Below are 14,872 nucleotides of genomic sequence, written 5' to 3' on the forward strand. Positions count from 1 at the left end.
ACCAGCGGTCTTTGTCTTCATTTTATTTATCTGTTTATTTCGTTTGTTTCCTTTGCGTGCTTCTTCGGATTGAAAAGAACGCAGATTGTCCACTCAAAACAGCGTACCTACCAGAGCCATCTTCGTCTACTTCTGCGTGGAACAATGTCGTGCAGCTTTGCGTTTCTCGCGCATTCACAGAAACTTTGGTCACGCACAGCTGGAGCCATAAGTCTTGAGGTAACAGGGAGAAATAAGTGGGAGGTGGATAATCTCTTAAGGGCAGAGAAGTTTCCGGGCGTCGACAACCTTCATAGTTGCCGATACAGCAACAATGCATGGAAAAAGCTCTTCTTTAAACGCTCGCTATGCTTTAGAATTCCCAGTAAATATCTTGAATATCCGCCATGGTAGCAACGGGCAACGGTTGTTAACTGGCAAAAACGGTTGTTAACTGCTATATGTGGACACCAAAGTCGCACACTTCCTTTGGTTCTCCCACTTTCTCTTCGGCTACGTGGTACTTCTTTCTTTGCATCGCTCGTGAGTAGCGTCGCATCGTTCAGGCGTCGCTCGTGTTTTTCACGCGCTTTGGTTCGATCGCGGTGCCTGCCTGCAGCTGACCATTGCCTCGCTGCCAGCCATGGATCCGTCGCAGCCGTCGACGTCACAATCGACTCCCAGGCATCCTTCACAGGCCGAGACTCAAGCCAGTTACGACTCGGAGGACGACAGCTTTGACACGGATTTGTCATCCGAAGACGTAAGCCCCGACTCTCTTCCGAATATCATCGGCGATCGTAATGGACGCGATGGCCCCCGGTGGTCGCCCCGCCTGCGTTTAGGTTCACGCGACGCGCTTCAGAAGACGTGTCCCGCCTGTTTTTTTTTTTGTTTTTTTTTGAGCTCCGATGACAGTGAGGCGGGCTATGCGAAGAGAATATCGCATTCATCTCAAGGACGAGAGCTGCTTTCACTGTTCAGAAAGTTCTGCTGAAATCAGTGTCCAATGTATAGCGGTGCACTCCGCGTTCCCCTGCCCCAGCATGCACCGTCTTGGCCAAAAGTGACAAGTCAACCGGGTTTGTTCCTTAGCCGCGTAGCGGAGCACTCATGGTTTTATAGGCTTTAATGTCCGAGAGCGACTCAGGTTGAGGGACGCCGCATTGGAAGGCTCCGGATAAATTCGACCACACTGGGCCCTATTTATAACGATTCATTTCCCATCCATCTCATTTCGTCCTCTGTGATTAGTCGCTGCTCCCATTGATGTACAGCGTCAGAGATGCCACGCTTGTCGTGACTGAAACACCTCCATGGTGCCTATTCAATAAACGCGTCCCACGCCCGTGTCGCACTGGCTGACGAGCGCCAGCGCCCACGAATGACTGAGGACGCTGGGCCGTTCCATCCATATGCCGAGCTTTATCGCCGCTCATCCAATCCCGTCAAAGAAGCGGCGTTGTTTGTGCGACGAATTGACTCAGCGTTGTCGATGTGACCCAGCTGGATGCGGCGGCAGGAGACTGGCTGTAGCGGCAGCGCCGCTACAGAACCGGCTGTGTCTGTGTTTGGCCGTCTGAATTCCCACCTGCTGTTGCTCAAAATCTCTGTATGGAACGGAGAATAACCGTTGTCCTCACCTTTCGAGACCTCTTGATCTTCGGTGGCGCCGTAAGGAACTCGTTCCCTGGCTACTTTTGGCAAGGACGGTAATAGGTTCAGACTAACGAGCTGAGCGTGATATAATATGAGTAAGGTTTGCTTGAAGTAGGACGGTATTTACTTTTTAGGTATAGAATTATGGGTTGCATTTAAGAACTAACAATTTTATTTCTGTACTGCGCGTGAGCTATGGCTCGTTCTCTCGTTCAGAGGGGAAAAACGGTACCATCGCTGGCCCATCGAACCTGGAGTTCACCTGAGTAGCGTGGATAAGCCTGCCGTCCTCCTCCCTAAGCGGCCATGTGTGCCACGTATGCGCTTCATGGCATGCATGAATAGCGACTGGACATGGGCTGGACTGGACGCACCATCTAGCCCAAATTGATGTTCTTTTAAAACATCGCCAGTGCAGGTATACTCGTCGAAATAACCAGGTTTTGTCGGGCCACATCGCCAAAAGTAACTGCATTTTCAAAATTCTAAAAACTGATATGGATATTACTTACGGTTGGCTACACGCGTCTGAAAAATTAAGGAGCCTAACAGTAATAGTTAGAAAAACGTATATCCTATAACTGCCTAGTGGGCTTGCTACATAGCACCAGCAGAGGACCCTATGGTCTGCATGCATAAAAACGATAAAGGGGGCTTTCCTCGGTCCCTTGCGGGACCCAGATGGGCAGTAATGGGCTTCTCGGAGGGGGCCTGCAGGGGGGCTAAGGTGGCTTTTCAGCGGGGACCCACATGGGCTGCCCCATGCCAAGCCCACAGGTAAAACCGTCCACTTTAGCTTCTGGACCGCTTTCGCTTGGAACGATCGCTCCCCCGCCCCATTTCTGCTCCCGATTAGAGACGCCGATTGCTACGCGTCGCAGCCATTCTACTCCCAATTACAGCCCCCTCAATGCGCGGTATCTTCTGCCCATCGGACCAGAAACACGACTCTAATACAGGCCGGGAGAGGTCTAGTGAAGTTCGCGATGCTGTATTTTGTTTGCCGCATCCGGTCGCGTTAGTGGAATGCCCATTACATCCTTTTTCTTGGGCCTTCCGCACAACCGCACAGAAAGGGGTCAGTCAACCCAGCGGGAGAAGGGGGGGGGGGCGCCGAATGGGGGAGATTACGGGAGACGTCAAACTCCCCTCATGGACGGAGTCGTTAGGTTGCATGCTGGGTGCACGTGTTTACGGCGAGGCGAACCCGCGTCACAGTGCGTGGTTTTGTGCCATGTCTGCAACGGCGTGCTTTGACATATTGTCACGCTAGCTGCAGGCATGAGGAGCGACGATGAGAAACAGATGGATTGAAGTGGCTTTCCTTGAACTTGGGGCAACCAGACGTTGGGAAAGCGAGTATTCGCGAAGCTCGCAGCAGGAAAGCGTAATTCTCAAATCGTGATGGTGGAAAGTGTACATATGTGCATGGTGTCGCGATGAGTTACCTCCTTTCCCCATTCATTGATTGGTGGTGTTTTCCTTTCCCCAATAAGTTATTGGGTGGATGTTTGTACAGTACCTGATTGGTTATTCTCCCCACCGAGGGCGGGGACATAGGGTTTAAAACCAGCTGTTTCGGCAGGAACGGGGGCTGGTTTTCGTCACGTAGAAGTACGAGCCAGTCAAGTGTAAATACGTTTTCTCCTTGCTTGTATCTTCCTTTGTGCTTTTAATTGTTATAAAAGTTTAACCTCTCCATAAGTGTCCTCTTGCAATGTGATTGAGCAATACGAATCTGCAAGACGTCAAGAATCCTACAACAATCATCTTCAACAGCAATTCCCCTCTACGAGATCTTCAGAGAGGATTTCAACTAGCGCAGCCGAAGAAGGGACTTTTTAACTGGTCTATTGGACCGTCGCCGGTATTACATGACAGAGTAAGGAGTGTTTGGACTTTGGCATCCCACCGCTGCCACCACTGTTGGGACTGGGAGTCCGAGCCAGGAAACGGTCGAGGCGACGGTGAGTCAAATGTACAGTATGTACAAGGGCTTTTACATGATACAAGGGACAAGAGCACCACGGGCAAGCGCACAGAAGGGCGGCCCTGGCGGAGAGCATAGCTCCGGCGTGATGGCTCTTCTGCTGCCCGTCTGCTGCGCGGGTTCAGCGCGGCTCCGCTTTTAAAGCCGCTGGTGACGGTTACGGCAGCCAGCCGTTCAAATCCTCCAATCAGGTCACGGCACTGGCCACCGTTCAAATTAGACCAATGGTCGAGAGCCGGCGAGCGTCGGAGGAGTTCGCACCGACGGAGAGGAGGGGAGGAGGAAGGGTCCGTGTCGGCGCCGCGGTGACGGGATGAGTCACGCTGCACGTCGCGACATGTCCGAGAGAGTCTGGGCCTGCTTTGAGCGCCGGCGGGCGCGCAGCGCTGGTTTAGACAGGCCCGCCAGCGAAATGTGGGCGCCGGTACTACAGGAGCTCGTTCTGCTGAAATCGCGGCGTCAGGCGTGAGTCTGAAAAAATCCCACAATTCTTAGAAAAAGAAAATAGCGGGCTTTGGGTTCGAACCCAGGCCCGCTGTGTGGCAGGTGGGCGCGGAACGCACAGGCTACGAATGTAGTTTTTTCTTGTTCTTTATTGCCCATAAGCCACGAAGGGTCGTTGGTTCAGGCGTATTTGTGGGGCTCCCAGTGAACGCATTGTGGGGCATGTGACTGAGTAACGTGCTTGGGATGTGTTCTGATCTCAGTATTCAGAAAAAAAAGAAATATTAAGCAAATATTAAAGCCAGGTGTGACTTGACACCTGGCACTACGCACGGGCAATGCTCAGTGTTGTGAATGAACCTCACCCCTTTGGTATTTGAATTAATAATATTTTGAAAATGTACATCGTAACATTGTTCGACCACTGGTGTTGGTATTTGAATCAATAATATTTTGAAAATCTAAATCGTAACATTTTTCGACCACTGGTGTGTAAAGAGGTTGCTGCTCTAAACTTTAGCTCGGATGATCCTCCTTTATTTACGGCACATTCCGCAGCATCGATGCGAGATGTTTCTTCAGGGTCTTGAGCCGCACCCCCTCACGGCGCTTCTCGCTGATTGCTCACGCACGTATAAAACATATGCCTCTGTGAAGAAAGAATACAAACCATAAAAGATTCCAATAACGTTACCATGAAGAACAAGAAATTTGTGTACGTAACTGAAATAAAATTTTGCGATATTTTGTCCCACTGGGACACTGAGACCACCTCTACGCTGTACAATCTACAAATGGCTCGTAAAAAGAAAGACGCTGAGCTGATCGAAAGTTTCCGTTGGCGTCGAGCATATAACCGAGGCGGAGCCAATAGTTAGACAACAGAATGATCCCAGGTGAAAATCGTAACTGGTCAAACTGGTGTAAGGAACAATTTCCCAGTCGATTCCAGTTGGATTCCAGTTGGCTGCAACTGGAACACAGCTGGGAGCATACGGGAAACGACTGGAATCAAATGGGAAATTGTTACTTAAACCAATTTGACCAGTTACGATTTTCGCCTGGGATTACATCTTAGCACCACCACGTCGCCATCATAAAATCCTTCTTCACCATTGTGGCCTTCACCGCTCAACCGTCAGTAAACGTTATTGTTCGCCACTCTCGTCTTTCGGGGCGAAGTCCTTCATCACTGAGACAGGGACGATAGGTTTCCACCATTCTTGCACTAGACATGCGCGTAGGATGTTGTTGCCATCTTCGATCGTGGATTAATCAAGTAAACACGAGGAAATGCGCAAAATACTGTATGACAAAACGTCAGCGAGGACGAGCGAGTGTCAGTGCGTGTTTTCTCGGCTCCCTTCGTCGCCTCGCACTCAACCCAACCGCAGGAGAGAAGAAAAACCTGCCCCAAAGCAACACGGGCAAGGCGGGGGAGTACTTCTGCATGACGTCACCGCGCAGTGACCGGACACAGTGAACAAGTAGTAGAGTCAGAGCCTCTTAGATCGCCACTTCATGGAAGCGTTGCTGGGAGGGAGGGCGGGAGGGCAGCATAAAACGTTCGGTGATGATGATGATGATGATATTGTTTGGTTTATTGGGGTTTAACGTCCCAAAGCAACTCAGGCTATGAGGGACGCCGTAGTGAAGGGCTCCGGAAATTTCGACCACCTCGGGTTCTGACATCGCACAGTACACGGGCCTCTAGAATTTCGCCTCCATCGAAATTCAGCCGCCGCGGCCGGGATCGAACCCGCGTCTTTCAGGCCAGCAGCCGAGCGCCGTAACCACTGAGCCACCGCGGCGGGGGAGGCATAGCCTTTGTAGCGGGCGGAAGCCACCTAGACGCTTGTTGTAGAGTGAGCACCTCCTCACCATTCCGGGCTAGGGGGCGGGGAATGACAGGACAGAGACATGGAAGAGCGCTCGGGGAAGGAACAAAGGCCGACAGTAAAACCGGGGAGAAGCAGGGCTTTTTTTTTTTTTGCGAACGGACCCAAGAAAACCACAGAAGGCGGTGGTGAGGCAAAGGAAAAAATATTTAAAAACAATTTGCGCAAAGACGTGTCACTCGATCATGTGACTTTTCTGTGGGTGTTTTTGTTTTATTCTCTCGAGCGCTGTATCTCTTCGTTAGACTGAAGCGTCGCCATTTTAGGGAACACCCCAAGCTGTCGGCTCCGTTGAGTTAGCCTGTTCTCGTTCGTCGATAGAAAGATTCTGGGCGATTTGTGATTACTATCGCTTCCTTACATGGCGAAGGGCGGGGCCGTTTTCGATGGTGCGTGTTATCTGCGCTTGGACAAGTTGCGTTATCAATGGGCGATCACTTGGCAAAGAATAAGGGGAAAGAATGCCTCCACGGAAGCCAAGAATTTGCTTTGTTTTCATCGACGCGTCACTACACTGTCAGCAAAAAAATACCCAGAAGGGAGTAAATGGCTTGTCCTCTAACGCACACTCAGAAGATTTTTTTTACTCCATATGTATGGTTTTTTATTTACTCCCTTATATAAGCAAACAAGGGAAGGGGAATGAGGGGCTCGTTATAAATATGAGAGAAGCCAACAGCCACAGAAACCAAGGAGCACAGGGGATTTTTTCATTTAATTATTTTTTTTTGTGGCGTTGATCAAGTAAGAATATTACTGAATATGTTGTCGCTTAAAGCTAATTGATTAGAAAAGCAGAAGAAAAAACAACCACATGCCGCCGGTGGGATCCGAATCCACGACCTCCGAATTGCGCGTCCGGTGCTCTACCTCTGAGCTACGGCGACGGCTGTCAAACCTTCTGCTTTCGGGGGTATTTATGTTTACAAATAACCTAACCTTGAGAGTGTTCATCAGCGCCACCCACGTTCGTAAGCGGCGGACATGGAACGTCCTGAGTTACCGCTGGTGTGACGTAGAACGCCATCGAACGGCGAGGGTGGAAGCTGTGTGAGAACCCTCTTATGCTTCCTATGGCATCCTATGGCTTCCTATGGCGCGTAATTCGGAGGTCGTGGGTTCGGATCCCACCGGCGGCATGTGGTTGTTTTTTCTTCTGCTTTTCTAATCAATTAGCTTTAAGCGACATCATATTCAGTAATATTCTTACTTGATCAACACCACAAAAAATAAATAAATGAAAAAATCCCCTGTGCTCCTTGGTTTCTGTGGCTGTCGGCTTCTCCCTTATATAAGAGTTATTTTGGAGTATAAGGGAGTAAATTTTTACTACCCACAGAAATGAAGCCCGAAAATGACGTCTTGTTTATTTATCCTCATTCAGGCTCATTCTTACAGCAGTGACAGCTACGGAAACGGGCATTAGCTCTGCGGGCCGCTGGCAACCCAACTTGGGAAACTGCGCTGCCTTGATGTAACTCCGCGTCACGCATTCTATTCGCCGTCCGCAAGCCCAGCGGCGGCGTAGGCGGCAGGAGTCGTCTGCTTGTCGTCTCTTTGCTGTACGAGCTCTTTTCGTTGGCCGCGTTTTAAGCATGAAATGCTTTTAGCCCCCGTTGTCGGCAGTGTGGTGACGTCACGCCGAGACCGAGAGCCATCATCCGGGCACTGAAATCCACTCATCCGGGCACTGAATTCCAGTCATCCGGGCTCTGAAACGAGAACATCCGGGCACCGCACGAGACTTAACGAGATTTAACGAGACTCTCTAAGCCCTCCTACGCGACCGGCATGCAAGCGCCGGTTGGTCTCCAAAGGAGTCACAAAAAATAACTGCTGTCAGTGCCTTCTCAATGTTTATCAAGATATCAGTCGCTGTGCGTTTGATAATGCACGGAATTATAATTTCCGATTTCTAATAACGCGTGCAAAAAGCACATAAATGCCACGATACACTTCGTTGTCATACGTGATCTTTTAGGGGCTTCGCGCATCGAAGCAAAGCCGCGCAGGCGCACAGGGGCCCGGGGGAGAAGCGCTGCGTTCGAAGGGCAAGGCATCGCGCCGAACGGGTGGTGGCGTTCCTCCCTTCCATTACGGTGTGGTTTGGGTGTCCACCGAGATGGCAGAGAATTACTGCGCCATTTCCTTTCCTCAAATAACCTTGCGTTCAAATGGTAGAGAGAGGGTGCGGTAGATGGTCCTTGGCGATCACAAAATGAACAAGGGAGGGGAAAACCTCAGGTTGCTAGAGCCAACGTTTCGACAAGGGGACTTGTCTTCGTCTGGGCAAAGCGTTCATCATCGGCAGGGATTATATAGGGCCTTCGCTCTGAGGAGGAAGGCCCCAGGGGTGGGGAAGGAAAGTGGTGTGGGAGGGGATGCGTGTCAGGAAGGGGAGGGAGGTGAATCATCATTCGCTAGGCTGCAATAGTGCAACAACCTATACCCGGGGGGTATGCAATGAACAAAAGGCTTTGAAGGGGTTGCGACGGGGCGGGGAGGCGCTGGGTGAACCTGCAAAACTCAGATAAAAGGATTAGTCAGCGTGGTACAGGGAAATGATAACAAGGGAAAAAAAAAGGGGGGGGGGGGGGCTGGCACTGGAAGGAGAAAGGAAGGGGGGCATTTCCAAGGAAGGACAAGGCAGGGGGGGGGGGGGGGGAATGGCTCGTGTTCAGAGAAAGCCAAAAAGTGGGGGCAGAGGGGGTAACAGGAGTGTCATGGTTTCCGAGAACTGGTAGCAGGGGATTAGGAGAAAAAAAAAAAAGGTGAACAAAGGAAGAGGGTGACAAGGCCGGAAATGGGGTGGAAGATATGACTTGGGAAGGGTGCAAGGAGCGACAATATACTTATGTGAGGTTCTAGGAAATAGTCTGACCACGTGCAAGACATTTGTTAATTTAAAATTATGCTGACCCTGGAATGTACCTGAGAGATTCCAGGTTTCCTCTGGACATGTTGATCCCTGTTGGTTGCAGTGTTTTAAATTTGTGGATTAGGAATGCTTCTCTGTATTTTCTGTCCCTAGTCGATTTGAAGCCTGACTGAAGAATGAACAATTTGAGTTCGTCGAATTTGTGATGGCGTTGATTAAAATGGGTCGACACTGCCTTCTGTTCATTCCGTGTTGTGTCAGCCCGGTGCCCGTTTAATCTGGCACTCATTGTTTGTCCGGTTTCTCCGATATATTGTTTCTGGCAGTAGGAGCACTGGAGCATGTAGATAATATTGGACGATGTGCAGTCAAAACTGGTCTTTATATCGAAACTGAAATCGCTTGCCGTACTTTTAACCGTAGTGTCCCTTTGTAAATGTTTGCATGTCTTGCATCTGGGTCGAGAGCATGAAGTTACTGTCGGTGGTGGTTTCTTACCGAGCCTAGCATGCACCAGGATGTCCCTCAGGTTTGTGTTGCGTCTGTATGTTACCCTTGGTGCGTCGGGAAATATTTTCTTGAGACGGTCGTTACCAGTTAAAATGGGGTGGTATTTCCGCAGGATATTGTTTATGTTTGGAAGCGCGTTTGAGTATTTCGTTATAAGTGCAGGAGGTCGTTGACTGTTAGCTTTTGTTCGTTTTTTAAGAACTACATCTCGTTTCAAAGTGGTTGCTCGTTGGAACGCATTATTAAGGGTTGTCTGTGGATGGTTTCTGGTGATTAGTGTGTTTTTTAGCGAGTGGAGGTGTTTCAGGTAGTCATCGTCGTCGCTACATATTCTTCTTAGTCTCGTTGCCTGTCCTACGAATATACCTTGTTTGCAGTGTCTTGGATGATGGCTAGTGAAATCTAAGTACTGTTGTCGGTCAGTAGGCTTCCTGTAAAGTGTGGTTTTGAGCTTGCTATTTTCTAAATGGACAGTGGTGTCAAGGAAATTGACTTGCGTTTTCGAGGAGTTGAAGGTGAATTTAATGCTGGGGTGGAATGAATTGAAATGTGTGACGAATGCCTTCAGGGTCTCAGCCCCATGCTCCCATATCATGAAAATATCGTCTATGGCAAGGCATCGCGCTGAACGGGTGGTGGCGTTCCTCCCTTCCTGTACGGTGCGGTTCGGGTGTCCACCTAGATGACATTAGGCCCGTAAACATTTCATGCTTACTCTACTCTCGGTTACGGGAGAGGCATTTTTATTTAGATAAAGGGATGTAACATTATAATCAATGGTTCAAAACTCAGAAGGAACCGCTGGGTAGTTTTCACGGTCATGCACCGCGCTATATTTGATCAAAAACCTGTGCAGAAAAGTTGAAAACACCCCTGATGGTTCTTTGGAATGGCAGTGTTTGCTTTCATGTTCACTTCATTAAGACTTGGCTTTTCAATATGACAGATGAAAAATGTAGCCTCATGAGCTGAATCAAGAACTCAGCGTTGACACTATGTTCTATCACAGTTCCATGTTCATGCAACATATAATCTGCTGCAACACACCGCGAGAACCACACTGAAAAAGCCTGTGAGAATTAGGCTTAAGCGGGGACTGTAACGGGGTGGCGACACTAACAAAGGAAAGTCAGGTATGGTTAGAGCACTGGAGGCTTCACAGGAGCAATTCAATTATGCAGCGTACTGTAGCGGAAAACGGCGACAAGCCGATATCTTGTACCGCGGCAGGCGCCCGCGAAGGAGCAGAAGTGAGCAGAGATCCAGCGACGATGGTAACCAAGCGGTCTTCACTCACCGCCATTATCAGACGATTGACCAGAAGCAGACGAGACGCTAGGTGGCGGGCGGATTGCACAAAATGGTGTTTTTTTACTCCATTTCGGCACTGGTGGAGTATTTGGCACAATTAACTCTCTTTCTAGACTGGAGTAAATGCAGGTAAATCCTCATTTTTACTCCATTATTCCCTTATGGGAGTAAAATGGAGGACAGTCCACCTCTTCACTCCACTCTCATGGAGCAAATGTTTTCATAAATGGAGTAAAAAGGGTGGCCGCCACCATTTATACTCTCTTTTGGGTGTATTTTTGTTTACAGTGTACAGACGGTGGATAGCGGACGTTAAGAAAGTTTCTGCAATGAACTCCGACACTTACAAAGCTTCCACAGCCTTTGTCGCAGTCGCTGGAGGCTCGCTATGTTTATCAACCAGTCGCGAAGGCCATGTACCACTTCTTGCATGGATACTACGAAAGGGCTTGTAGTGTTGGCGCAAGTCAAGTGCATTGAAACGAGCAAGAAACCTTATGCTGGCAGCTTTCTCCGCGGCGACCGTAGTACACCAGAAAAAAATGCAATCCGATATGCACAAAAAAAGCACAAAACGTCCCAGGTAAAGAATCGAGTGTTTTTTTTTGTTATGACATTCAAACAGCAGCTCTTCACAAGATAGAAACATGCAAGGTCTCGTTATTTGGGCACGCTTAGCCCTTTTACATCTTATGTAGGATACGTAGGCAGGCTAAATGCGAGAATGTCAACTCCTTCTGTGTACAGCTAATTTGCTTGGGACTGTCGATAGGTGTCGCCCCGCAACTCGCTAATGGCGCATGGTGCTTCTGCACTGTGAAGCCCAGAGTAATCTGCACAGGACATATGAAGGCTGCACCGCGTCTTTCATGTACACACACTGCATGTTTCGCCACTGCGCTGCCCACGCTTAGCCCTTTTATACCGGATGTGTAGGATACAGGCGGGGAAGATGTGGGAATGGCAAATGTACCCATGCCCAGCGCATTCATTTTCTATGCAGGACCCATGTAGGCTACAGGCGGGAATTCTGGTGCACACAGCCTAATTGGCTCCGTGATGGTGCTGCACGGGCAGCCTCTATTGGGAGTTCCCGCACTTCGCCATTATGTTGCCCAATCTTCTATGCACACGAACTGCATGTAGTCCATGACTAGCCCTTTCATACCTGATTTAGGATACAGGCGGAGAAGATGTAGAGTGGCAAATATGTCCATGCCCAGTCCATGCAGGACCTTCTCAGGTGTTCCTGAGACAGCCCAAACTGCATGCCTATAATACTTCGCCACTCTGAAGCCCAACGTTTAGCCCCTGCATTTTATACGAGGGACCCCTGTAGGCTGCAGATTGGAATAGTAGCTCTCTGACCACATAAAACCAGTGCGGCTCCCTCACCGCAATGTACGGGCAGCCCGTTTTGGGGCTATACCAGCACTTCACCATAATGGCGCCCGCACCTTTACCCGCATGTGTCTGCGGTGTGACCGAGGTGGGCTGTCTAGCCGACGAGGGTCCCACTCGGAATAAATGGGCAGGCCAAGCGTTTTGTGCCAGCATTGCACCCACGGGGGACCCATGTATATTTACTCTAGGCAGCCACCAGCCTTCATTGCCCATGTCGGGCCTGCATGGGTCCGCCACCTTGTGCTAGGGGGTTGGGAAACCGCTTATGAATGTAATTCTTTTACATAATGCAACGTTTCACAATAACAATCAATATAACCGCAGGTCACCTGAAGGCAATCTTGCATTTTTTTCTGTTAACATTCTTGCTACTGTCAAAAGTGGTTTTTGTGGCAGTCTAAACTGTTCGATGCGATCTATGGAAACACCTCAAAAGAAAAATTTTGCAACATATAAAAAGAATAGACCATTGGGTTCAATATTTCTATAACAGTATCTTACAATTTTGCTGGTTTAAAAATTTCGGCCAAGAATATTGGACATCTCGACACAAAAAAAAAACAATCAGGCACAGATCTTGCAGAAGTTGAGTCCACGGCGTGTCCATTGGTCGTTTGAGACACAACTGCCTCTCTGCTATATGGAAACAAAACAGCGCGAAAGGGCGCCCGTACATGAAGGGCCAGACCTCTCCATTGAAGAATCATGCGCAGGACATGCCGCGCTCGAACATCGCATCATTTTCCGCGGGAAAAAGAGGTGGTGGCCTTACAGAAATAGGTGTGACCGGTCGCCTAGTAGTACTTTTGCAAGCAATAGCGGTAGGAGGGATTCAGTGTTCCCAAGAGAACGCTACCGCCATACCGCACTGACCAACAAACCCCTTTTTTCTCCATGCAGCGGAATGAAATAAGCTTCCAGAGAAGGCTACATCGCAAGATGTGGCCCGATGGGAATATGACCACACGTCGCTGCGAGGATTGCGAAAAGAACTTTCACCTTCCGAGCAAATTCATTGCGCACAAAGTGTACCTGCATCAGCGAAACGAAGCCGCCTCACCTGACAGAAGAGTGCCATGCCGCATGTGCCAGGCGCCGTGCAAGAGCAGGAGGACAATGGCTCTACACGCTGGGACACACATTGGTGAAAGGCTCTGCATGAAGTGCGGCGCAGAGTTTGCTTGCGCAGCCACTGCGGCTGCACACAAGCAGTTTCACAAGACGGGCGGGCGTTTCATGTGCGGCTACTGCCAAATGCTTTTCGCACACAACAGCCATTGCGAGGAGCACATACGCGTGGAGCACCCCCGCCAGCGTCGAATGAAACGTCCCCGCTTTCCAGCAACCAGCTAGGCCAGCACCGGAAGTGTGGACACCGAACCGGAGATGGCCAGTGAAACTTGTTTCATGGTGCACATCTCGTGGTTTGAATAAAAAGTTTCCACCTGCTCTATGGACGCAGTGCCTCGAGGTTTTCTTGTGCGTGCTACAAAATCGAACTCAAGAGAAATTGAAACTCTAAAATGTTAAAAACAAGTCCTGCCTCTCATATATTTTCTGTATGTCACGGAAATGTGGACCAACGCAACATAATCAGTGAGTAGCGCGGCAATGGCAGGAGTGAAACTCAACACAAATCAGCAAAAAAATTAGACACATTGTTGCAGACGGCTATAAAAAAATGCCACGCCATCTCTCGAGCAGGACAGGAAAGGCGCAACGACATCTGCGTCGGATGCAGGCTTCATTTTTCTTTTTGGATTTGTTTCGTCGGGGCTTCACTTCGTCAAAGTTGGGCATATTGTTGAGAACTGAGGCCTACCACTCAAATGTGGCCAGGGAATAGTCCCCGTTCTTACGGGCGCGCATAAAGTGAGAGGGCACATATCAAGTGTTTTAAATGCCGGCAGCTTGGAGCACGTATATCAGCTCGTCCTCTAGTTGAGCCGATGCTATAGCCAGGCACTCGAGGATGGGAGGAAGGAGATTAATGCGTGTTCTTGTGACCCTCTCCAATTATCCCGCACTTTTAGCAGCCGTTAAGAAGCAGTGATTTCGACTCGAAACTCAAGTAGTTACCAGGGAGCACAAAGCTTAATGCGGCCGAGTGCGCAAGGTAAGGTAGTTTCCAATCAAGAGAGACGACGATGCGGCGCGACGGAATACAAAGGTACGTTACGCCAAAGCCGACCGGGATAGCGCGTTATTCATGTAAAATGGCTTTGGCGGCGTGTGTGATGCCGGCGAGCAACTGGCGTTTAAGAGAGTTCTGCGGGTTCTGTCTGATCGGACGAAGAGTCGCCTAATCCGCAAAGAGAGACTTTCGACGACGCCACGCTGTGCGCACCCGACAGGCAGACGACTGAATAAAAAGCTCGTCATATCTGTCTAAAGAGGTTACATACAGCGCGAGTACTTACGAACCCTCAGTTGCCCCGCTAGACTGATCTTGGTGTCTCCCTCTCACTATTTCTCACACTCTTCATGCAGATGATGTGACTAGGGAGCATATCTCATCATCGGACAGGTTACCCACACACACATTCTGTGTTCGTACAAAAAAGCCTGCGATGTCTTTGGTCATGTTCCCCTGTTGTCGAGGTATTTTGGTTTCTGGACGATTACAGTTTTTTTTTTCGAGCACAGAACGGGAACACATGCGAAAACATTGGTCCTGTATTGTGCTGAGGCTTTCAAACAATGTCTGAAGCCACTGCAAGTGACACATGAGGTCCCCTGGAAGGTTCCTTGCGGCTTTTAGATCGGCTGCACGTGTTTTCCAAAACCCTCACTTGCTGG

General features: G+C 49.5%; 1 protein-coding gene and 1 non-coding gene across 2 annotated transcripts; one reads left to right on the forward strand and one right to left on the reverse strand.

The window, feature by feature from the left end:
• The first annotated feature begins 622 nt into the window (after positions 1–622).
• LOC149353736 (uncharacterized) lies at positions 623–13,426 on the forward strand. The gene is made up of 2 exons (XM_089575857.1): positions 623–742; positions 12,974–13,426. The coding sequence occupies exons 1-2, from the start codon at positions 623–625 to the stop codon at positions 13,424–13,426; spliced, it is 573 nt and encodes a 190-aa protein (XP_089431983.1).
• Positions 6,786–6,857, reverse strand: TRNAA-CGC (transfer RNA alanine (anticodon CGC)). Its single transcript has one exon. It is a non-coding gene; the product is annotated as a tRNA-Ala (tRNA).
• Positions 13,427–14,872: the final 1,446 nt, after the last annotated feature.

Source organism: Amblyomma mixtum, chromosome 3, assembly GCF_055824585.1.
Source record: "Amblyomma mixtum isolate Tamu chromosome 3, ASM5582458v1, whole genome shotgun sequence".
Taxonomy (NCBI): Eukaryota; Metazoa; Arthropoda; class Arachnida; order Ixodida; family Ixodidae; genus Amblyomma; species Amblyomma mixtum.

What these genes read in the sequence shown, in the direction of transcription:
- LOC149353736 (XM_089575857.1), top strand. Translation starts at nt 623, where the DNA reads ATGGATCCGTCGCAGCCGTCGACGTCACAATCGACTCCCAGGCATCCT. An exon ending in CGGATTTGTCATCCGAAGAC is followed by an intron (nt 743 to 12,973) that starts GTAAGCCCCGAC and finishes TTCTCCATGCAG; the next exon opens with CGGAATGAAATAAGCTTCCA.